At 38.1% G+C, this 26,077-nt stretch overlaps 1 protein-coding gene across 1 annotated transcript in view; it reads left to right on the top strand.

Moving 5' to 3' along the window:
- PRKCA (protein kinase C alpha) overlaps window positions 1-26,077 on the top strand; it is a 314,756-nt gene that overhangs the window by 244,233 nt on the left and 44,446 nt on the right. Inside the window, exons 6-8 of the mRNA XM_084647060.1 lie at window positions 1,113-1,269; window positions 1,390-1,524; window positions 2,147-2,243. Coding sequence (XP_084503186.1) covers window positions 1,113-1,269; window positions 1,390-1,524; window positions 2,147-2,243 — 389 coding nt within the window. The remainder of the gene's footprint in view (window positions 1-1,112; window positions 1,270-1,389; window positions 1,525-2,146; window positions 2,244-26,077) is intronic.

Here is a 26,077-nt window from a genome sequence, read left to right on the forward strand (position 1 = left end):
TGAGATAATTAAAACAGCATAGTAACCTTGATTTAAGTTTCTGACATGCCTTTTCCTATTCTTGTAGTGGCTCCATCTAACATTTTCATGAATATCTAGTCTGTAGAGAGTTTAACATTGTATGTTCTCCATTATTATAAAAAAATGTGTACAGCTTACCCACAATGCAACACATCCTTGTGAAATCTGTTGTTCACAATTCAGGTACCTGCGGCCCTGTTAACAGGCTGTATAAGCACCAAAATAAGCAACCCTGTGGTTATATAATTGAGCATATAGATTACTTTAAAAGTACATTAAGTAAAATAGCCCCTGACACTTGGCTTCATAGGTATTGCAGGTTTATCCAAGTGCATTTATAATGCCTTCTGAACTTAAATCAATTACAGTTTATCCAGCATCCCCTTTGCTGTATATGTACCAGTTTCAAACTGTTACAGAATTTAAAAGATGCTCTTCTCAGCCCTCTGTTTCATGGCAGCAACTTAACATCTTTTTGTAGTCAAGGTACCAACATTTGCAAAGGTATCCTACTCTTGTAGGCTGCTGAATACAATAAGATGGGTCTTGTGATTCAGAAATTGAACAAACAACGCATCTGTTTGCTGTGTTCCCAGACTTCTTAAATTCTCCTTTTATTCATGTTTGCAAGTGCGGCAAAATGTAATACAGTACTGCTATTTGTCCAAGTTAATAAAGGCACATAGAATAGTTACCAACTTAGAAGTTCTTTGTGTTCGGTTTGGACGCTAAACAATCATACCATGGGCAGAAAATAACATTTGTTGTGTGCCAGTGTTTTATGTGCATTGTCTAACTCACCGACCATTTCTTCCTGCCATGCTCAGGGTAGAAGCAAATATCCGTAAATGAACCTCAGCCCACAGCAGTCAAAGTTTTGTCCACTCACCTGATCTCATTAGTGGATCTGCATAGGGTTTTTGTTAGTTTTATTTTCTAACCAGCTTAAAATCAGTAATCTACATTTTTCTTACCTTTGACTTAACGTTATTATTCTGTTAATAATGTTTTGTAGTGCTATTTAAATAGCATTAAGCTATTTCTCTTCTGTTAATAGATGCATAATACATATATACATTTTATATTTGCAGTACGAGAAGCAAAAAACTTAATCCCTATGGATCCAAACGGACTTTCAGATCCATATGTGAAGCTGAAACTTATCCCTGACCCTAAGAATGAAAGTAAACAAAAAACAAAAACTATCCGTTCCACTCTAAACCCACATTGGAATGAGTCATTTACATTGTAAGTTAAATCCTTTTGTAATGCTATGTTATCTATGTAGCACTGCATGGTTTATTGAGTTGTACTTTTGAAAACTTAAAACGTGCCATTTTTTTTCTAATTTTTTCTCCCCTTTTGTAGTAAATTGAAACCTACGGACAAAGATCGACGGTTATCTATAGAAGTTTGGGACTGGGATCGAACAACTAGAAATGATTTCATGGGATCTCTATCATTTGGGGTGTCAGAGCTTATGAAAATGCCAGCATGTGGATGGTAAGAGGTGCCTTAGAGAAAGAGGAAATTTTAAAAAGTTACATAGCAATATTTTCAACCCCAAGACTTTCCTTATGCTTTTTGCATAATTTCATATGCTGTAAATTCATGGATCATTAAATTAAACACGGAGCAGTTAAATTATAAATAATCCCCCCAAAATTAAAATACTAAAAGCAAAAGTCTGCATTTGAATGTGTGTGTGAAACTCCTCCTGCAACCAGCCGGTGCTGCAAACTCAATTCTGAGAGCAGAATTTGGCAATGTGGGCGTGATTTTGATCTTGAATATGCAAGCCTATAACAGTAAATATATCATGGTCAGCATAACCCTGCTCAGAAATGTATAGTAACTGATTTTACAAAACAACATCTTGTCGGATCCTTGTCTTATTTAATGAATTGCATGTCCACTATAAACCTTATAAAATAGTTTTACTACACTATTGTGACAGTGGTTGAAATTCTGTCGCTATTGACATGACTGGGAATGATGCCATTGACTTCAGTAGGGATGGGATTTCATCCTATATTTCAGACAGGCCACATATAGGATACTAAATCATATTTTAAAGAGAAGTAAAATTAATTTGGCCCGTCCCCGCTCCCCATGTGTTCCACAGGTACAAGTTGCTTAATCAGGAAGAAGGTGAATACTACAATGTCCCAATTCCAGAAGCTGATGATGATGGAAATGTAGAACTCAGACAGAAGTTTGAGGTGAGGATTATATATAAGTGGTGCTAGCTATGTTTTTCATATGTTTCCCCCTTGTTATATAATTGAATTAAACTCAGAAATGCTTTTTTAAAAAAAAGAATGAGGTGGCTCATCATTGAGATATATTATAATTTTTGCTGTGCGTTCTTGTAGCGTGTATTTTTGGGCTACTTAGAAGATTGGGCTGATCGTTTCAGTCAGTAACGTTAAACTGTGGGCCCAGAACCAGCATCATTTTAACATTTAAATGTTAGTTTCAGGGAATGCACAGTAGTTTAATTTTTTAAGCGGAAATTATTATTTGTCAAGCAGTGATTAATTAGAGCTTTGAAAATATTTACAAAAGGGCTTTGTCCTGAATCGCTGAACGCACTGATGCGGGTGCAGAAGTCTCAGACTAAGCGAGGGACATTTCTGCTTATGTGCAGTAAAGAGAAACTGCCAAAAAAACCCATATCTGCAGCAGATATTTCCTGCCTACTGTGATGCAAATTGGAATGGTTGGTCCTGCCTCTTGTTGCACATACGGAGGATGTTCCAACAGAATACTTGCTACTCATTGCACCTAGACAGACCCAGCATCAGCAGGGCCTGGCATAGGTGGGAATGGCTTTATATTCGCGGCTCTACAGGAGCAAACTCTTGTGAACTCAGTATTGTTCCTGGCCACATCTACAGTTTTTTTGAGACATTCGTGGCATGTTTCCTCTCTCCTAATAAGGCACTTGAGGATTTGACCCAAATTATTTATCTCAGACTTAAATAAAATGCCTGCTGTGCGCACACAATCCCAAGCCTGTTTCTTTAGCGCTGACATTGTGATTTTATGTTTACCAATTTTGCACTGTTGTTATAAAAGACAGGCTAACCCGAGGAAATGAGGAAAAACAGCCTTCCACTTGCAAAAAGAATAGGTGCTTCTACTGCTCTTGAGTCTATGTTGGGATCAGGTACTATACTTGTGGTCTGCAGCGTGAAATAGGATTTATTTTATACCTTTGAGAAGTGTTTAAAACTCCAGTTTATATTTTCATTTTCTTCCATGTACAATTGTACTTACTGAAAAATAAATTTATGCTGGAGAATTAGGTCTTTCCTACTCAAGATCCTGTTCACATTTTATCCTATCAAGATTGGACTTTTCCCCATTGGACTCTGAATATTGGTGTTTCAAATTTAAAGTGACATCTAGTGCTGTTTTGAGGCTGTCCGTAGACAAATAAAGTTGATGTTGCGGACACAAAAAAATGTGGCGAAAATTTTAGGATTTCTTTTTTTACATTTTTTTTTCTTGTTGATGTGGGAGTGGGGCCAGCGGGTTATATGTAATGGTAAAATATGTCACTTGGTTTGTTTTTTTTATTTTCTTACAACCTTTTGTAAGAGCCATTTTAGAAGGGATAAAAAAAAAGTGCTAATGTCATAATGCCACATAAAGTTGTAAATAAGGTAAAAACTTGAAGCAGTTGTTTTATGTTCTCAGAAGATATTTCAGTGTTGTTCAAATGTCACTATTTTTCATGTGCGCAAAAAAATCTGGGTTGTCCACAAAATGCAAAATGATCATAGGCCCTGAATTTGGATAACAAATGCCGCCTTTTCAGCAGCTTTAACTCATTTAAAGTATACATTTTTTTACACTTTAAATCTCTTCTATATATTCATCAGTAATATTTTACTAAATGGAGACTACTGAAATGAATGATGGCATATGAAAAATCCCTTGATAGATTGTGTGTTATTTCATCCTTTAGGTTTTACTGTGCAGTATACAATTTTTTGAGCTGGGTTACTGTGTGTGTGTGTGTGTGTGTGTGTGTGTGTTCGTTCATGAAGGGTGTTGATAATGTAGAAATGAAAATCTAGTTACGCATTTCTCAAGACAGCAACAGCACAAAGACGTGTGCCAAAAGAAAGGGTAATGCACTTGGTGTTGGGCATTAGCTGCCGCAAGTAGATGAAGCTAATGTTCATTTGTTTTGACTATTCGTTATGAGAAAAGTGAGGTCTCCTCTTTGGCCTACCGTGGATCAGCAATCATGGGTCCTGGCATAACGTCAGTACAGGGTACAAGGTAGGAACTTGCGTGATATAAGGCATGGTCAGAACTGGCGGGGGTGGGGGAGAATCCAAGCCTAGGTCAATATTATTGCTGAGAAGTATGGAGAAAGCGCTTTGTTTTAAAACATCATCACTTTCCTCAAAAATATATTCATTCTATCTGTCTGTTTTGGGCATTTTACCACTAAATGTGTGATCTGAAAACAGTTTGTCAGTAATTACAGTTTGCTACAAGCACAAGGAAGTTGTAATGATATGCTCTTGATCATGAACCTGCTGGAAATATTTTTTGTGCAGGAAATAGCCCAACTTGATTATCATGCACATTGTGTAAAGAGTTGTCACTTTGGATGGGCTATCACCAGCAGGAGAGTGAATTTCTGTGGGGGGATGGAGGGTGAGAAAACCTGGATTTGTGCTGGAAATGGCCCACCTGATGATCACTTTAGATAAGCTATTACCAGCAGGACAGTGGGGTGGGAGGAGGTATTGTTTCATATTCTCTGTGTATATATAAAGTCTGCTGCAGTTTCCACGGTATGCATCCGATGAAGTGAGCTGTAGCTCACGAAAGCTCATGCTCAAATAAATTGGTTAGTCTCTAAGGTGCCACAAGTACTCCTTTTCTTTCTGCTGGAAATATGTGAATTACAGATTTAAAATATTTCAAATTTTGAACCCCTCCAAAAAGCAGGAAAAATGGTCACACTTTATATTAACAATACATTTGTCAAGGTTCCTCCCCCACTCTGAACTCTAGGGTACAGATGTGGGGACCTGCATGAAAAACCTCCTAAGCTTATCTTTACCAGCTTAGGTCAAAACTTCCCCAAGGTACAAAATATTACACCTTGGACAGGCCGCTACCACCACCAAACTAATACTGGTTACTGGGGAAGAGCTGTTTGGACGCGTCCTTCCCCCCAAAATACTTCCCAAAACCTTGCACCCCACTTCCTGGACAAGGTTTGGTAAAAAGCCTCACCAATTTGTCTAGGTGACTACAGACCCAGACCCTTGGATCTTAAGAACAATGAACAATCCTCCCAACACTTGCACCCCCCCTTTCCTGGGAAATGTTGGATAAAAAGCCTCACCAATTTGCATAGGTGACCACAAACCCAAACCCTTGGATCTGAGAACAATGAAAAAGCATTCAGTGTTTTACAAGAAGACTTTTAATAAAAAATAGAAGTAAATAGAAATAAAGAAATCCCCCCTGTAAAATCAGGATGGTATATATCTTACAGGGTAATTAGATTCAAAAACATAGAGAACCCCTCTAGGCAAAACCTTAAGTTACAAAAAAGATACACAGACAGAAATAGTTATTCTATTCAGCACAATTCTTTTCTCAGCCATTTAAAGAAATCATAATCTAACACATACCTAGCTAGATTACTTACTAAAAGTTCTAAGACTCCATTCCTGTTCTGTCCCTGGCAAGCGCAGCATACAGACAGACACAGACCCTTTGTTTCTCTCCCTCCTCCCAGCTTTTGAAAGTATCTTGTCTCCTCATTGGTCATTTTGGTCAGGTGCCAGCGAGGTTACCTTTAGCTTCTTAACCCTTTACAGGTGAGAGGAGCTTTCCCCTGGCCAGGAGGGATTTCAAAGGGGTTTACCCTTCCCTTTATATTTATGACAACATTTATAAATAATATGTTAACCATTTATAAACTAATAGTGTTAATAAATGGTTAGTTAATTATTTTTTTTAATCCAACAGGTCAATAGTTGGCTGATAATGATAATTTGTCACCATCTATAACGCCTTCTTGGTGACTGGGTGACAAAATGGCAGATGAAATTCAATGTTGATAAATGCAAAGCAGTGCACATAGGAAAACATAATCCCAACTGTACATGCAAAATGATGGGATCTTAATTAGCTGTTACCTCCCAAGAAAGAGATCTTGGAGACACTGTAGATATTTCTCTGAAAACATCTGCTCAACTTGCAGTGGCAGTCAAAAAGGGTAGCAATGTTAGAAACAATTAGGAAAGGGGTAGATAATAAGGTAGTAAATATAATAATGCCATTATATAAATCCATGATATGCCCACACATTGAATACTGCTTGCGGTTCTGGTCATCCCATCTGAAAAAAGATATATTAGAATTGGAAAAGGTATGGAGAAGGACAATAAAAATGATTAAGGATATGGAACAATTTCTGTACAAGGAGAAATTATAAAGACTGGGACTTTTCGTCTTAGAAAAGAGATGACTAAGAGGGGACATGATAGAGGTCTATAAATCATGACTGGTGTTGAGAAACTGAATAAGGAAATAAGAAAAGGAGGACTTGTGGCACCTTAGAGACTAACCAATTTATTAGAGCATAAGCTTTCGTGAGCTACAGCTCACTTCCTCAGATGCATATCGTGGAAACTGCAGCAGGCTTTATATATACACAGAGAATATGAAACAATACCTATTCCCACCCCACTGTCCTGCTGGTAATAGCTTATCTAAAGTGATTCACTTCTTGTCCATGTACATATCTAATATTTTTAGTGAATTTAGTGATTCACTTTAGATAAGCTATTACCAGCAGGACAGTGGGGTGGGAATAGGTATTGTTTCATATTCTCTGTGTATATATAAAGCCTGCTGCAGTTTCCACGATATGCATCTGAGGAAGTGAGCTGTAGCTCACGAAAGCTTATGCTCTAATAAATTGGTTAGTCTCTAAGGTGCCACAAGTCCTCCTTTTCTTTTTGCGAATACAGACTAACACGGCTGCTACTCTGAAACCTGAATAAGGAAATGTTATTTACTCCTTCACATAACAGAAGAACAAGATGTCACCCAATGAAATTTATGGGCAGCTGTTCTTACAATTAACATAAGAAGTATTTCACACAATGCACAATCAACCTGTGGAGCTCGTTGCCAGGGGATGTTGTCAAGGCCAAAACTATAACAGGATTCAAAAAAATATTAGATATGTACATGGACAAGAAGTCCATGAATGGCTCTTGAACAAGATGGTCAGGGATGCAACCCCATGCTCTGGGTGTCCCTTGCCTCTGACTGCCAGAAGCTGGGAGTAGATGATGGAGATGGATAACTTGATGATTGCCTCTTCTGCTCATTCCCTCTGAAGCACCTGGTATTGGCCACTGTCGAAAGACAGGACACTGGGCTAGATGGACCTTTGGTCTGACCCAGTATGGCTGTTCTTATGTGTACTCGTCTGCTAATATGCTTATGCCCAGCTACTGATGTCTGTAACAAGTTAACATCTCTTAATCATGTAGTAACCTTTCTAAATTATTTATAAATGTATCCTTAATATAAAACATGACTGGCAAAATATGCTTGAGCATTAACACTCTAATGTAAGTTGAGGGCACTAAGCATCTGAGAGAATTTGGCTATTTAGTTAAATGTTTATTACCTGATTTGCCAGTAATATTCTTTAGTTACACTTATTAACTGAAATATTAATGAAATAAACTAGTGTCCATTGTTATGAGTAAAATACTGCAAATAGTAAGTCCTGCACACTTGAAATGACTTACAATGAATGTTTGATTGTAATAGGCATAGGTTTCATTCTTTTTGTGAGGTCTTACAATAGATCTATCATGTGAGCCATTTTCCCTCCTTGTGAGAAATTCATATTTGGCACCTATTCAGAGTATGTGCTTATGTGTTTTTAAGAGGAGTTACTGTGTTGTGAGTCTAACAAGCAGTGATGTAGGCACCTGAATAGTAGAAATCTGACTTGGGTAGCTCAGCACTCTAGAAATCAAAGAAAATCATCTCTCATAGAACAAATAGACAAGCGCAACTAATGGGATGTGATCTCTATATGACTCTTGTAATTATTCAGCTCCTGGGTGCTTTTGGTAAGCAAGACAGTAAATAAATAAAGCTCTTATTTTACTGGCTATGGCTGAGTTTTTACCGGTATATAACATTTATATAAAAAATAGAGCAAGCCTCTTTTATTTATTGTATCTTCTTTCTCTTCCCTTCCACTCAATAAAGGTGCATTTCAGGGGCCTATTTTGCATAAGCAAATTAAATGTAATTCATTGTAGGGCTACATGTTTGCTAGCATAGCCGAAGCCAAATTAACCCTTATTTTACTGGGGTACACCTGATGCTGACTCGGTGATCATCTCTCTTCCCATTGTTTCCTTGCGTTGTCTGTCTCCTTCTAATTTTAGGCTTGTTTATTCATTTTTTCTTTAGGTAAGCTACCCTAAGTGGATAGGGAGACTATGCTGAGAAATATGCTGCTGTTTTTGAGCCAGTGGCACGTTCTAGGTGATCCCTGCTGCTGTTCTGCCATCTGCAACCAGTTCCCAGTCAGCTTTGGGAGCCTTTCAAGGAAAAGCTGCTGATCCTGAGAGCCAGCTTACCAAAGACATAATTTTGTCAAGAACACAAAGGACAGGGACAGATAGACCTGAAGAACAATCAGAAACCAGATGATAGCCCAGAACAGGTATCAGTTGACTTATAGTGGATAGAGGTGAAAAAGAATAGAGCGTATCAGGCATTGAACATGTTAAACAAGTTCTCAGTTTATCGTCCTTGGCCCATTTTCCAATCCATGATACAGTATTCAAGTCAATTTGAATTCATTCTGAGCGTGATAATTTTTTTTATAGGCCCTATAGTGGAGGAACAATGGAATAGAATCTGGATGACTCAGAGTCTAAGTAAATAAAGGGAAAAAGATTTCAGAAGGTAATATTCCCAGAATATTTGGTAGAAGAAATTTGGTGTGGGAGAAAAAGGGAACATGAGAGCTGTTTAAAGCAAAGTGGGCTACTATATATTTTCATGGCCAATATGTAAGATCTAGCAATTAATGCATAGTTTTTAAAAAGTTATTGTGTATGAATAAAGAAACACAAATACTAAATATTAGAAAATGGCAGGTGAGATGTACACAAAGCCTCAGCTACAAAGGGTGGCTGCAAACTTTAGAAGTTGAAATTGAATGCCCAATTTAAAATGGAGCAAAAATAAAGGATAAGAAAAACTTCAAAATGTAAGAGTTAAATGGTCAAGAACTGATGAGGTCTATAAGAGATTTTCAGAAATACATAACTGGTTCTGAAGAGCCTGAGACCCATTTTCAAAATTGATTAAGGCACCATTTAGGGATACATTTTCAAGATTATATAGGCACCTAAAGATGCAGCTAGACAGCTAGTGGAGTTTTCAAAAGCACCTAGTCACTTAACTCCCATTTAAATGAATGTGAGTTAGGTGCCGAAGTACTTCTAAATATCCCACTAAACACTTATCTAAATCTTTAGACCCCTAAATACCTTTGAAAATCTGGCCCTTAGGAGTATAAGTCTCATTGAAAGTCCATGGCACTTAGGGTCCGAAGTGGCTTTTGAAAATAGGAGTTAGACTCCCAAGTTGTTTAGGCACTTTTCAAAACCTTACCCAGTGTAATCTTAATGATGAAATAGGTTACCAATGCAGAGTATTTAATTCTTTGCTTCGTTTGCTCATGAGAGAGGATGTTGATGACAGAAATACATTTTCCTTAAGCGTCAGAAGGAATAATGAATGGAAGAGTGTCACCCCAGAATAGGTAAGAGAAAAATTGGTTAGTGAGTATTGGTAAGACACAGTGACCAGATGAGCTCCTCCAGAATTATGAAAATATTGACAAAGGAACTTAGGAGAACTTCCTAAAAGAGATGTTCTGAAGATCATTGGGAGGGGGAGGAGTTAGCGAAAGACACAGATTAGACAATTGCTCATCTTTATTTAGGAGCAAGTTTAATCCATTTTAAGAGAAGCAATATGTCCCAGTTAGTGCATGAATAAACATTCCATTGGGTTAGCCCAGTTTTTTTAAAATACTTATAACATTTTGAGTCATGTGCAGTTTAGGGTTGATATGTCTGTTTCCTACTAAATCTGGGAGCAGACAGAGCAAAAGAAAGATTTGCTCAGGGAGGAAGAAACTTCTGTAGATAAACACAGCAAAGTCAAGATTGCGTGAGTGAAATTTAGCTTTTTAACAGGCATTTTCAGTGTTGTTAGTTCATTAGAAAGAAATATTTCTTCTGTTTTAAATGTGTTTCCCATAGCTTTATTTTGTTTTTCTTCTATCAGAAAAAGCAGTATTTGCAGATGGGAGCTTCAGAGAATTTATCTGCCAAACTCTAAGAAGCTTCTACGGAGCCATGTGCAAACTGCAATATTTCAGAGGCTAATAACTAGGCTTAATTTGAGTGAATTTTCACAGGCAGCAAAAAGATACATTCCTGACACAATGGGGTGCTAAAATGAAGTCCCTGTTGCAAAGGTTGGAGGCACTAGAGCGTCTCAGTGAAACAGATGAAGGCATTTTTTTAACATGGGCAAAACAAGATATTTTCTCCTAATCTCATTTATAGAAATGTCTGAACTGCTTTAGCAGAAACGTAAAAAACATTTTTTTAAAATAGCATTAGGTATACCAGCAACATGGAAAATATCAGCCGGAATGGTTTGTTCGGTACAGTTAAAAGAAACTGAAAACAGGGTTTTATACCTCAAAGTATCAGGTAATCTTACCTATAGGCATGTTGCATTCTACACCACCTACAAGAATATAGACAGAAATAAAGCAAATTCTTCTGTATAAACTTAGGGCACTGATGGATAGTGGATTGTGGGTGCCCAGTTTTCCCTCCAGGTCTTCCATTTGCCCACAAAGCTTTGCAACCCATCATTTATTTTATTGGACCATATCCAAACAACTGTAAAACAGAATCAAGAAAATGGCCAAAGAAGCAAGGGGCAATAAATGCACTGACTGGGTCAGCTTTCCTCCAAATTTTTAATCTCACCAACTTTAAGATAATTCTCAGTGTATCCATAACTCATAAATCTGCTCTTAACAATCTTATCCTCTTTTTATATTTCCTTTGATGCGATGTCCTGAAAAGCAGAAAACAAAAAAAGTAAAAAAAATGTTTAGCTCTGTTTAGCTGACTGAATGAAATATACCACAGGCTCTAAGTACCATCCAGAGCTTGCAAATGACCACATCATGGCAATCACCCAATAACCACTAAATAATGCTGCCTTTAGTTAATAGGATTCCACCATCCCCCTATATTCATCCCACCATACATTAAGTTGTCTGTATGCCAAGCACAAAAGATAGCTGAACTAGTTCAAATAAAATTAGAATCAACCAGAGTCTCTGATTTAACTGACGGAAGTAACACCTGTTCTCAATTTAGAAAAGGTTTTCTTCTTTGAGTTCCTGTGCATATGAATCCCACTCATGGTGCTCACTAAATTGATCTGACCGCCCAAAAGCGGTGGTAGGCAGTCCTTTGCCCTTTATTCTCTCTAGAGGGAACATGAGGGCATGAAGAGTGACTGCATGACCCCTTGATAAAACTTCCAGACTCCTGTGCCGGAGAACAGTCCCCAACTATTCCAATTAAGGGGAAAATCCCAAGGGGATTTTTTGTAGCATCACATCTCCCTATTGTAGTTTTGATATTAAGACTCCAGTCCTACAACCACTCATACACATACTTATCTATGGGATTACTGGCGTTTGTAATGCTATCAGTGGTGTTACATGCATAATCTGAAGTGTGTGTGTGTGTACAGGACTGAGGTCAGCATTAATTAAATCATTAGTATCAGCTGCTTTAAATGTCTCATCCGCTTTACAAAATGAATAACAGTCCGATATAGAGAGTGTTAAGTCACTGTATCCTACTGTACTGTTCCATGATTCTTACTGGTGGTGAGGGTATTTCCTTTTTCCTGATTTTGCTGTGATCTGCACAACTGACACAGCCATTTTTTTTTACTTTCTGCTTTGTATTAGAGTTGCTGCTTTTATCCTTGTGTACTGCTGCTACTAACTGTTGGTGCTTTGCTTTGCTAGCCCTTTACTAATGCAGAAGCTTTTCTCCTTCTCCTGTCTTTTTCAGGGCTGTCATATAAATATCCGCTTCTTAAAGGTAGTGTTCTCTGTGTGCTCTTGCTCATTTCTCTTTATTAAAACTCTTTTCTGAATGTTTGCACTTTCTTACACTTGGATTGCTGTCATTCTTATCGCCTTTTAAGGATACACTTTATTTTTTCCTAGTTTAAACTGCTTTAGTGTATAAACCACCCTCCATCACCCCCACCACCAATTTTCGAAGTATGTATCTTTTGTAATTTGCCATAATGTAGTCCTAAAATTAAAAGTTCATTAACTAAAAGTTTGCCATCAATACCCGGACAGGTGCAGCATGTCTTTATTTTTAAGAAGTTGTTAAATGAGTTGGTTCTTCTCTTGAAAAATGGAAATAGTGCATCTTTAATTAGATAAACAGCATGATTATTTTCTCCTTGTGGAACTGTTGAATAAATTCCATATATCAGATTATATCTATTTTCACTGTATATTTAAATATATACAGTGTATAGCATGCCTATGTTATGGTATAATATACCACAAACATATATATTCATATAGGTATACTGTACTATAGTATACCATAGAATATAATGCCCACAAATATTGAACCGATGCTTTGGTGCCTGGATTACCAAATCACCTATTTTACTTCCCATTTTAATTTCACTGAAAGGCCACCTCACAGAATTATTTCCATTAAAAATAATATCTTAGCCCTGAAAAATATATGTCAGGACTTTCTGATTTGCATGTAAGATTGCTTTAAAAAATAGTAATGTGGTGTTTCTAGCAGCTTTTCATGCTGGGGGAGGGTAAAGACTACTGATATAACTTACACAAGCAGTACAAAGCTAACCTAATCTTGACAAAGATTATTTTCCGAAAGTATTGTACTGTACACTGTTTTAAGAACACTTACGACCAAAATGGCATTGGGACCATTTTCATCAGTTTGTGAAAATTATATTTAACATATTATAAGATCCAGAACAGCTGTAGATAATAAATGGCATGAAACATAGGAAATCCAATTTAAAAATAGATTTCTTATCTTTGAGATCACATGTTCACATTATATTGACATAATTTTATCAGATATATTAATATTGGACTAAATAAAGAATAAAAATGATTTTTCATTGCCATATATTTCATAATATAATAATCATGTGGCTTTCTTATGCAGCCAGTTTTATGGTGACTTTTCTTATCTTCTTTTTTTTTTTTTAACCTTGATCTTTTATTTGATGTCTTTGCCTCAAAAAACATCTTCAGAAGAGAACTGCCCTGTCACAGTAGGGATCATCTCTTGTTTCCTGTTTCAAAGTAAAAAAACAGTCTGGTTTCATCAAGGAAAGTTGATTCATTCAGGCACGTTGCAAGCTTCTCTATTTAAATATAAATACCTCCCCCCTGGAGGTGACCATTAACCTGATTTGTGTAGAATAGTCTGCAGATACTTTTTAAATAAATTCTCATCTGCCTTTTAATTCAGGGTTTTCAGGGATATTGGGATACATAACACTTAGGAATAATTGCAAGTGGATCCCATCTTACAATCACCCAAACATGAAACAAAAGTAAATAGTAAATCAAAAGACCATCTCATAGCAAAAGACCATGCACAAGACAAAAGCCAACTGTAAATTAACACATCCAGATTAGCATATAGAACTGAAAAGTTAAACTAAATTTTTTCCATTACTGTACAAACACAATCAGGACATTGAAATGGAGCAATGCAAGGTGGAAAACTTCATTTCCAGCTTCCAGGGGAACAAGTGGCTAACTGGGGGATGAGTCAGCTGCTGCCTGCACCACACAGTTACAGCTCGAAAGATCCTGTTCCTTGATAAACAGTCCATAACTGTTTAGCCCTTGTGCAGTTCACCCCTGCACTGTGCATATAGATGCAATACAAGTACTTTTTTGTGGATATAATTAACATTTGGCTCATGTGAATTAAAGGAGTGTAATTCCATCAAAGGAAGGTAGGGACTCAGCACACTTATTTGGTAACATAACTCCCAAGAATTCCAATTTTATCCCAGCCAGGGTTCATTTTCAGAGGCAATGCTCCTTTGATTTCTGTCTTATCTCTATAAACCAATTATTACGAATCCCTTCCCTTATTCTTGCCCAGAAACATTTTACTTGCTGCTGTCAAAGCTCTAGCATCACTGATGAGCCCACTCTCAAAAGCGTCATTTCATACACCATTCTGCAAATTAATCACCACTGACGTTAGCATCTCTTTGGAAATAATTTTGTAAGTAATCAGTTTACATTGGACCACCGGAGAGGTTGCGTTCCTAAATTTACGTGATTGGAATTGAATAGAAACAGCCGGAGCAGACCACAAGGGAGACTATGTTCCTGACCATATGTAATGCTTCAAAACTGAAAATAAATTAATAGCAAAATCAGTATTTCAGGAACACTGTGATACTGGTCTACAATATTTGCCTTAAACAGCACAAACATTAGCATTTATCAAATTATTGGAGTCTGGTAAGAACAGCTTTATAATAAGAGAGAGAGTGGTTTTTTTTTCAGTAGATGAAACTTGCATTTGTATACAGGTTTTTGTTTGCTTTTGCATTTTTGAAACATCATTGACAAAACACATCTAGCCTGTCTTCAGAATAATTACTTCTGTCTTTGGCATGGAAGTTTATCAGTTTAGACCTGGTTATAGAGTACCAATTGTCTTAGAAACCAGTAGCAGAATTTCTGGTGCCCTGTTTGCCCCACGGTAGTTTGGGGCTGGTACTGGGGCAGGAAGCACTAGTTCAAGGTCTCCCACCGAATTCTATTAATAAGTTTTTTGCAAAATAATTATATTCTTTGTCCACATTAAACAATTTATCACTGAGAATTTTGATACTTGTAATCATTTTCTGCTTAAATCAAGCCCTGCTTTCTTTTGAATGGTTCCGTATTGTAAATTAGTGGGAACTTGTATCACTTTAAAAAATGGGCAAATTTTATAAAAACAACTTTATTTTGAGCATTCATGGAGTTGCTGCTCCTACCGAGTTTTGATAGCACACGCTGCAGTATAATCACATTTGGACTGGGTTTTTTTTAGTACCGCTGCATGTTGTCTTACAGGATATTTCTACAATAATTTCTGAATATCTTCCCTAGACAGCACATTTGATTAGCTTTCTGTCTAGTTAGACACTCCTGATTTGTAGAGGACACAGCAGTTAGGCAGTAAAGGCTGAAAACAAAGTAGAGTCAGCTGGCTGCAACTTTATTAAACAATGTTAACTACATCAAAAGGGTATGTGGAAACTACCTTGTAAAGATTAAAACCTTGACTTCCCCTGGCACCACTGCACCCAATGAAATGTCCAGAGGTCTATTGCCCCAGGCTGTGTTCCTCAAACCCCTTCCTCTTAAGGTGGCCACTCATGCATGCCCAGAGTACCAGACATTCTGGTACTTCTGGGAACAATGTGGGCCCACACCTGCCTGTTTGACTCCACCTCCACTAACATGCATGCAGTGTCACACTGCATGGAGGGCACCATTTTGAAGAGCATGCTCTTCCGCCCCTGCTGGCATAATCTCATACCCGTGGGGTGTGCAAGGCCACACTGGGGAGAGGTGAAGCAGTGTGCTCATCAAAATGGCATGCCCTATCTGTGATACTGGACAAAACAACGTCCAGTTTTGTCTCAGTACTGGACAGGGGACAAACCATTTTAAAAAAAGGACTGTTTGGCTTAAAACCAGATGAATAGCATGCCTACTTCCTCTCGAGAATTTGGACAAATATACACTTACCCAATGGGCCCTTCTTTTGTAGGCATTTGACTGAGATCAAATCTGTATTAGGGGATGATGTTACCTGTACCCCATACCCAACTTTTTATTGCTAATTTTCTAATAATTATTTACTTTCGCCCGTTCTTTATATGGCTCTTTCACACAGCAGCAAGGGAGAGACAAACAATTTTAAAAAGAGAGTAAAGTGATGTAAACCCACAAGAATTGGCACAGGTGCTCAGGGCAGTGTGCTACCTGAAACGACTTTTGACTTTTTTCTTTTAAATTAACTATATTCCAAATGGAATGTGGCTCTTTAAGTTAAATTTGATCTAAGGAAAATCTTTTTTTCCCTAAAGTTCCAAGCCATAAGAGGGCAGTAAAGAATAAAAAATTATACTAAATTCAGTAAAAAAAAAAAAAAAAAAAAAAAAAAACTTTTGAGACCATTCTAAAGGAAATAAAAAAATTAATAAAAATGTATACACAGAAAATGCAAAGTTACATTACATTGAATTTTTTTGTAAAATTCAGCATAGAATTTCTCTCTCCATCTTTCAAAAAGAAAAGGAGGACTTGTGGCACCTTAGAGACTAACAAATTTATTTGAGCATAAGCTTTCGTGAGCTACAGCTCACTTCATTGGATGTATCATCACAAAAGCTTATGCTCAAATAAATTTGTTAGTCTCTAAGGTGCCACAAGTCCTCCTGTTCTTTTTGAGAATACAAACTAACACGGCTGCTACGCTGAAATCTCTCCATCTTAATATTTATGGAAGAAAATAATTTGTTCTGTCAACCACTTTAACTTCCATTAAAATATTTAGTAAATAATAGCTAGATCTTGTACATGGTTCCTCCTAGCCATACTTCAGTATTCCCTGGTGGGTACCTGACCGTCGGTTCCATCACAGCTCTTGTAGTAACTTTCCTTTCTGCCTAACTCTCTCTGTTGGAAGGGAGAATGTTGAGTTTCATGAAAAATTCTGGTCACTGAGTAAAACTAGCTCCTGGAAGCTGCTCTGTGCTGGCAGGCTCCTGATCTCTCACAGAGCAGTTTGCAGGATTGGGGCTATATGAGCAAGATTCATTCAGTCATCCAGAATTCTTTGTCGAACTGGATGCTTTCTCTTCTAAATGTAACAAATAATGAGTGAGAAAAGAATGTTAATATACAAATTGTGGAGGAATAGAAGGTTTCGTGTAAGCTGAGGAGCACTGATGGCATAATATCAACAAGAAGAGCAAAGCAGTGTTGTCATGACACCGGGATTTGCATACTTCTTTAACCACAATTTTCCTAAATCACATGCCATTATTTAATCAACTATTAAAATCATTTATACATTTAAAGAAAAAAAAATCTTTCTATGGGGCACACATACTTGTTATACTTGGTTGCAAACCATAATACGATTGCTGATTAGAACACTTCTTTACAAGGGTAAATATGATATAAATTTAAATTGAGAGGAAAAAGTATACATGGAAGAAAGGAAATGAGGAGGAAGTAGTACTGACGGCTGTTACAATGTGTTTTTGAACTGACACACATCTGCAATCCCAGACAATTTTGATAATAAGAAAATATATTATTACATTTTAATACAAATATTTTCAGGTATTTACATTTAAATTGACTTGAAGGCCATTCTGGAGTGGACTGGGATTCTGAGAGTAGAGGTCACCAATGTAAATGCAGTACATTTTAGTTGATTTATTTTATTTTATTTTTATTTTTATTTTTTTTGCACACTGCTTTTCTTATGATGTCATATTTTACTATAATGAAATCACAGCCATAGTAAGATCGCAGCTGTGTGTGTGGCTTTCATTTATTTTTGCATGTTTGCTGATTGTTTCTTGCCAGTATTTTTGTTGGTCAGGATGTGTAATTTTAATGAAGGATTCATAAGTCAACAGATGAGAAAATATCTGTAGAGTCACAAAGGTTCTTGGCATTATCAACGGTACAGTATATCCTAATGGTACTACAGTGACTGCTGTGATTATTACCAGATATTTTACATATGTTTTTGCCAATATGAATTTTAAAAATTCCTGTTGTGTGAATACATGTATGTCTCTGGACATAAATGTTTGTGTACATATTCGTTAATGCTATCATTATGTCTGTGAAACTCAATTCTTTTTAATATAGTATTAATATTATTTGCTTGTTCCTAATAGAAACCATAGACAAGTAAGATTGAGTGAGAATGAACAGTGAAAAAGATGGGAGAAAAGGTCCACCAAAATAGGCAGCAAAATGAAAAGCTGAAATGAAGGACAAGGGAATGGATGGAGAAGAAAAGAAATGCAAGAAAGACAGAGAGTATGTTAAAAAAAAAATCCTTCTACATAATAGAAAGCTTACTACAAAAACCCTTTGTCTGGTAGCTCAGGACCTGTTTTAAAGGGAAGGGATAGAATGGACAGAACTGAGGGTGCTTACATATTGAGTTTGGCCTTGGGCAGCACAATGTATAGGGCTGGACTTCGACATAACATTCTTTTAATTGAATTATTTGAGCAGAGTGTTTAGCACTGTAAGTAATCTGTAGTTTGGGGATATCTCTCTATATACATTGTTTCCATGGTTACCAGGCCCTCTGCTACTAAATTATGAGCTTTCACTATGTTCTGATACTAACATTAAAAAGCAGTGCGGTGAAATATTCAGCTCTTGCTGAATCTGAGAAATGGGCTCTTCTCATCCAAAATGACCAAGCAACCAATAATTAAAGCACATTCAATGGGGAAAATGCAGGTTAATGAAGTCTTCACAGCAGATATAATTATACTGAATGTAAAATGTCATGAAATAGTAAACAAGATGCCAGACTGGTGAAGAATATTTTGTTAAGCAAGAAGTCCCCCCCACCCCTCCCCGATCTTCATTTTAAAATTGCTGGATGTATTTGCTTATTAAAGGTTTCCTAATAATATGACAAAGACAACTTGATTTGTGTGACCCGCTTTCCCCCTATTGTCTCTCCTATGACCAGTACGGTGACCCGAGGGTTAATCTTCCCTTGAGATGTGGAGAATTCAGGATATAGACAGTCATTCCTAGGTGTCCTTTGCATGTGTGCTACGACTGGTGTCCAGCAGCTTCTTCTGATGACTGTATACAGCGTTAGGCACCAAGCTGCCCAGACATTCTTATCTAGACGCAGGCTAGACTCAAACAGGATTCCAATGGTAACAGACAGCTTTACTCGTGAAAGCAAAGGCTGGACATAACAGTGAAACTGTCACTTTTTCGTGCGATATGCTGAACAGAGAGAACAGAGTCTACAATTGTTTATATCTTAGGGTTACTGTAAGAATTAGCCAACAGAAAACATTGGCAAACGAGGCAGGCACGTGGTCTAGTGTCTAGGCAGGGATGTGAGTTGGCTTGTTCCTTGAGTCAGTGAAAACTGGAATGTCATGTAGGTCAGTGGTTTTCAAATTGCAGGTAGCGACCCAGTACCGCATTGCGGAATGTAAGGCACTGGGTCACAGCGGCTCTGGTCAGCACCGCCAACTGGGTTGTTAAAAGTCGCGTTGTCAGCGCTGCGTGGCTAAGCCAGGCTAGTTTCTACCTATTCTGACACCACGCTGTGCCCCGGAAGCGTCTAGCATCAGGTCCAGCTCCTAGGCAGAGGCGCGAAAGCTGCTCCGCAAGGCTCTCACCTGCCGGCACTGCTCCCCAGCTCCCATTGGCCAGGAACTGCTGCTGGAAGCTTCCCGGGCGCAGCACGGTCCGCAGTGCCAGGACAGGCAGGAAGCCTGCCTTAGCACCCCTGCTGAGCTGCTCACTGGGAGCTGCCCAAGGTAAGCCTAAGCCCCAAACTCGCATCCCAGTCCCCAGCCCTGAGCCCCCCTAAACCCAGAGCCCCTTCCTGCACTCCAAATCCCTCATCCCTGGCCCCACCCCAGAGCCTGCACCCCTATCCCAGAGCCGTGACACCCCCCCGCACCCTAACCCCCTGTCCCAGCCCTGAGCCCCTCCAAACCGGGAGCCCCCTCCTGCATCCCAAACGCCTCATCCTTGGCCCCACCCCAGAGCCTCCAGCCCTGAGCCCCTCCCTCCTCCCACACCCCAAACCCCTCATCCCCAGCTCCGTTGGGTTGCGGGCATCCACAATTTTCTTCAACAGTGTCACCAGAAAAAAAGTTTGAAAACCACTGATGTAGGTGACTGGGAGAAAAAAAGCCTTTTGCTATTGCCATTTTAGGTCCTCCAAGATCAATTAGATGGTCTCCATATTCCAAGGGGAGCGCGTTCCTGATGTCAAGTTCAGGGTAGTCCTGTTTTCAAGGCCCAGTTCTGAAAGAGAAGAGAATGGTGTTCTTCTGGAATGTCAGTGTTGTGTCCTACAGGCAGGTGCAATCCTTGGTAAGGAAGAAGGGAAGGGTATTTGATAGAGAAGATATAGGGTGAAATCCTGGCCCTGTTGCAGTCAATGGGACTTTCGCCATCAACTTCAATAGGTCCTGGATTTCACACACAGGAAAGGAGCTGTAAGGGAAAGCTTAATTGTTGGGTTAAATTCTGGCTTGACTGAAGTCGGGGGAGTTTTGCCTTTGACTTCAGTGGGGCCAGGACTTTGCCAGTTGTTTTCATGATTGTTTCATGTACCCAGCTACAGGGACTTAGGGTGAGGTACATAGCAAACCCCAGTCTTTTGTTCTGCAGACTTCTGTTCACATTGCGTTGTTTGTAATAGAACCTGAAGACAGCATTGCTCTGTTACGTTATTAGTTTGCTGTTTATAGCTGTATGTGTTTGCATGAGCAAAGCAGTCTGTGTTAGGAGGAGCATGTTGTTGGGAAAAGAGACAATATTTATCTTTAACGAGCAGCAGAGATGTCAATCTCAAGTCGATTCAGCTGCGGGGAGAAAGCTCTGCCCAGTACGTGTCACTGGAGCCAACAAATAATGGGAAAGCTGGAGATAAGTGTGCTCGCTATTAAGAAAAGAGTTATACACCTATATACTATGTCTAACGTTTATTTGAAAAGGAACAAATCTCTTTCTGTCCTTTTCTCTACCTTGGAAACACGTTCCTGATAGATCTCTCTGCCCTTCTTCAGCATACTAAGGCCGTGACAACAGAGAAATATGGTATTTTCAAGTGAACTTCATAGCACTGTTGTAAAGATTTTGGCGTCATTTAGAAGATTTCCCTTTTGCCTCCTTATTTCACTTTTCCTCTTCTAGAGTCAGGAACAGTATGTTGGCTGCATTATAGTGTGATCCAAGGACATTTAAAATGTGTAATGTGAGACTCTTGATGGAGTTTGGCTGTTGATATCTTAGAATGAGATACTCAGTTACAGAGTATTGGTTTCTTACTTTGACCTTATAAGGAAGTTCCTAATGTATATTGTAACTTGGCTCATCACGTGTAAAGATGAGGACGTCATTCTTACTAGCCTGGAAGAAGAGCAGTTGGTAGGGAAAAACCCTAAAAGCATGACTAGATCCCATAAGTCACTAGGGCCTGAAGTAAACTACTCCAGAAACAAAGGAGGTTGAGCAAGTTCTCTATAGTAAAAGACACACAAGAAAAATCATAATGTAACAGGGCATGAGATGTAAGAGATACTGAAGCAAGAAAAGGTATTCCTGAATTATGAGGACTAAAGCCATACTATATATAATCAATGTAACTGCATGAAAATATGGTTTCTGGAATGCTGTCAGTGTTAATGGGTTCCAGGATAACCTTGAGTGTTAAAAGTTATCACATTAGGACTGCCTTTAATTTGATGCTCTCTTCCCCTTACCCCCCCCCCCCACAAGATAGCAAAAAAGTTTGAGGGGAGATTGCACACCAGTTCTGTGTTTACAGTTGGCTGGTTCCTCCTTTTTTCAGATGTATTTCTCCCTATACGTTCTGGCCTGCTTCACCCTATCCTGCATATTTTCGAGGCATACCTAGTTCTAAGAAAGAGAAAACCAACTTGCTGCCATTAACAGGTATCTGCCTAGTGACAGTCGTGCTGAACGGTTTGCTGAGTTTTGCTGAGAACATCTGAGTTGCTTGAGTTGTCAGTAAAATCAGAGCTTGTAGAGTGGTGATGCAATTGTGCAAAGACACCTACAGAAGGCTTGGGCACCATTTGATTCTCACTTAAACCCTATTTTTAATGCTTAAATTGGACTTAAGCGGTGACAAGTTATTGTGTAGACTCTGCACAGAAGTGAATTTCACCTCTAAAGAGTAAATTGGACGGAAGAATTAAAGATGAAAAATACTCATTGCTCTTTTACATGTCATTTTATGAGAATAAAAACTGCATCTATTTATCAATTACTTTCTGTAATCCGGGCATGTTTATTTTTATTGTCCATGTGTCTTTATGTCTTTGGAAGTGTTTAACTGATATTTTTATTTGCCTTGGTCAATATTTTTAGTCCATGTTTCTGCATTTTAAATAATGAGGCCTAAATAATTCCTCATATGAAAAAATAACATTCCCATTAAGCCTGTTTATTAGACAGCATAGCAAGCAGGTGAGAAATAGCTTTTGCTAGGAAAGAACTTTTCAACAAGTCATTGTTTCCCAAGTGTGTCATAAGAAGTAACATTTATTTTTAGTGGACAAGAATTTCAGTTCGATAGTGTATAGTGCCATCCACAATAATTACGTCTCATAAATATTTTGAAATCTCATTATGGTCCATAATACACATTACATCCTTGATACATGGGTATTCCTCATAACACACCTCATAAAACCAGTTAGTATGTGTGGCTGTTTATAAGCACAGTAATTGATTGTTCATGTGCAATGATTATTGCTTGTGTATGGGAGAGCAGGACTAAGCCCTGAATGCATTCAGTATGAAGAAACTCAACCTGACTGATCAATATGCTCCAAAACATATGTATCAAGCACACCTTTTCTACTACACAGTAGTACAGTTTAGTACCCTCATTCTTGAGTATTTTTTAAGTATATCACTGAGAACTGATTGTTCCTGGCAAAAGGAAAACAAAAATAGAAAAATAGTTTGGATTTTTGTTTTAAGTTTTTGATTAAGAAATTATTTGTAAAAACTACATTGAAGTTCATTCTAGCACAAACTACCACATCAGGAAAATTAACAACACGTTATTGTCAGAGTCTTCCAGTACATAGTCACAATGAAGTATGTTCCGAATGGAATGGCAGACTAATTATATAATTTCCTTGTTTCTGAATTTTCAAGTCAGCACTATCCTTATTGTAACCTCCTTGTTTATATACCAGTTTAATAATAATGATGATAAAATATGGGGGGTTAAAGTATAATGTCCTTATCCTGCTAATTGTTTCACCTAGATGCCCGGATCTGCCTACGTAGAGCAGCTTGGATGATAAGGGGACGGTGTACGGATCTGATCCTGAAGTCCTTACTGAATAGTCCTAAAAGATTGAAATGGGTTGTTCACATGTATAAAGGTTTTCAGGACTGGACTCCAAGACATCAGTCTAGTGCCCAAAGTGCTGCATAAATCACTGCCTATGTTGGAAAATAAAATTGGGGGGTTAACTTTTCTAAAACAACTAGGTGAGTCAGAGGCTAAGACCCATTTTTAAAAGTGCATTAGTTACTTGGGAGCCTAAATCCCATTAACTTTCAGTGAGACTGAGGGTACATTTACACTGCAAAAAAAGACCTGCAACAACGAGTCTCCGAGCATGGGTCAACTGACTCGGGCTTGTGCTATGGGGATAAAAATAGCGGTATAGATTGTTCAGGCTCGGGGTGGAGCCTGAGGTCCAAGACTCTCTTTCCCTTACTGGGTTTCAGAGCCCAGGATCCAGCCTGAGCCTGCATGTATACACTGCAGTCTTTAGCCCCATACTGCAAGCCTGTAGCTGTTGGTCTTTTTATCAGTGTAGATGTACCCTTAAGCTCCAAAGATCCTGAGTTACTTTTGAAAATAGGACTTAGGCTCAAGTACTAATCATACAAATGAACCAGTGAGATCTCAAAAATGAGATCTAAAAACAGACAGATATTTCTCCGCAAATAATTATAAACTATATATTTCAACAGCATTTTTATATTAAATACAGATCATTTGGGATTTATATACAGAGAACTATAGATGTCCCTTAATTTTGCAAGACAGGAATAACTATGCAAAGGGATGCAGAAGCAAACTAATTACTTGATTACTTATGCCCTTTGTAATATTATCGTGCGATAATGATATTTGGAGCTAATCTCAAAAAATGTGAACATCAACAAATAACGATGATGTGATTACAGAACAATTATGTGGTTTTTTTGTGCCTGTAATGTAAAATTGTTAGCAATAATATCCTTCCACTCTAAACAGTAATTTAATTAAAACTTTAAATGTTCCTTCAAGACTGCAAAAATATGTAGTACATATTACAATATGTAATTACAGATGTCTGTGTCTTATAAGTGGGCACCCATAATTGTATTTGTGTATGAAGTAATATTCAGTCGTACAGCGGTATTTTGGTTCTGTATATTTTTGGCTCCAAAAGTCAATAATTTAAATGTAATGGGTAGGATTCTTTTAAACGGATATTATAACTAGTTCATTTTTCATTAAGCTGTTCGTTTTAAAGTTTGCATGTTCTTTCAATACCTATAGCTAATCCACTTGCTTGTGATTTTTCAACACACTATATGTACAGCAAACAGCTCGCCAGGGCCCGTGTTCATCAAAGGATATCAACACGTTCAAACTCCATTGACTCCAGTGGGACATAAGCACATCCTTAAGTGCTTTACTGAATTGGGGCCCAAATGTTGGTATTTACTTATATAGAGGAGAATCAGCAAGCAGGTAGTGTCTCTCGAACTTAGGTATTCAGTGACAATCGGTGTTTTTAGGTGTTGCCTATGATCATGATACTGCCATATGTTCTGAATACAGCAAAAATGTATATTTTACGATCAGTCTTTACCAAATAGGAGAAACTTGGCATTAATAACAAACTAATTTCTTGGGCAACAAAATAAGGATTGGGCAACAAAAATGATTAGTGGTAGGGAACGGCTGCCACATGAGGAGAGATTAATAAGACTGGGACTTTTCACCCCGGAAAAGAGATGACTAAGGGGGGATATGACAGAGATCTGTAAAATCATGACTGGTGTGGCGAAAGTAAATAAGGAAGTGCTATTTACACCTTCTCATAACACAAGAACTAGGTTTCAGAGGGGTACCCGCGTTAGTCTGTATCACCAAAACAACAAGGAGTCCTTGTGATACCTTAGAGAGAAACAAATTGATTTGATTCATAAATTGAATTTATAGATTGAACCACTCCAAATCACTGGTTGCTTCTGGAAATGTAAGCCTAAGTAAATTAAGAGCCCATCTAACTAACTTGCACATCCAGGTGAGCACAGTGACCCTTCCCAAGGTAAATGTAGCACCTCTGTCATGTTTGTGGCACACATTTCAGTCTCAGGCCTCCTGCCCACCAACTTTCTCAGGGTGGAGTCTTGCAATTCTCTCCTTCTCGCCTGGGGATTTAGGCTACACTTCCTCTTGCAGTTCTCTGCGATAATCATCCAGAGGTCTGACTTGAGTTCCATAATTGCAGTCTTGGTCACTTAGGAGCAACAACAAGGTTAACTCCGTGACCAGACACCCTTCATATGTATTCAGAACAAAAGCATTACTGATATAACACACCTTATAAACAATAAACAGTTTCTGTGCATGTCTGGCTTGCCAGTGTCACCTGTCTTCCTCAGTTTCAAGTCAGTTCTTGGATTGCTTGAGAGACTATGTCAGGCTGATCATTTTATACAGTGTTCAGTTTTGTTTTCCGGGTTTCCCTAGCTAGGTCAAACCAATTTATGCCCGGGGAGGGTAAGGCTTCTCCAGACTTGTCACCAACCTAGGGATTTGCATTAATTACCCCTCCCAGTGTTTTTTAGTTCGTGCAAGAAACTCTTTAGTTTCCTTGTGGAACTAGAATGCAATTCCTAGCCCTTTAAGGTACATATAACATTTATAATCTTGATATAATAGTCTTTAGATATCCCAAGTGTCCATAATACCTGTCAGATAAAACCATCTCCTTGTAGAAAAACCAAGGTTTA

Source organism: Lepidochelys olivacea (assembly GCF_965140295.1).
Source record: "Lepidochelys olivacea isolate rLepOli2 genome assembly, chromosome: 14".
In the NCBI taxonomy this organism is placed as follows: Eukaryota; Metazoa; Chordata; order Testudines; family Cheloniidae; genus Lepidochelys; species Lepidochelys olivacea.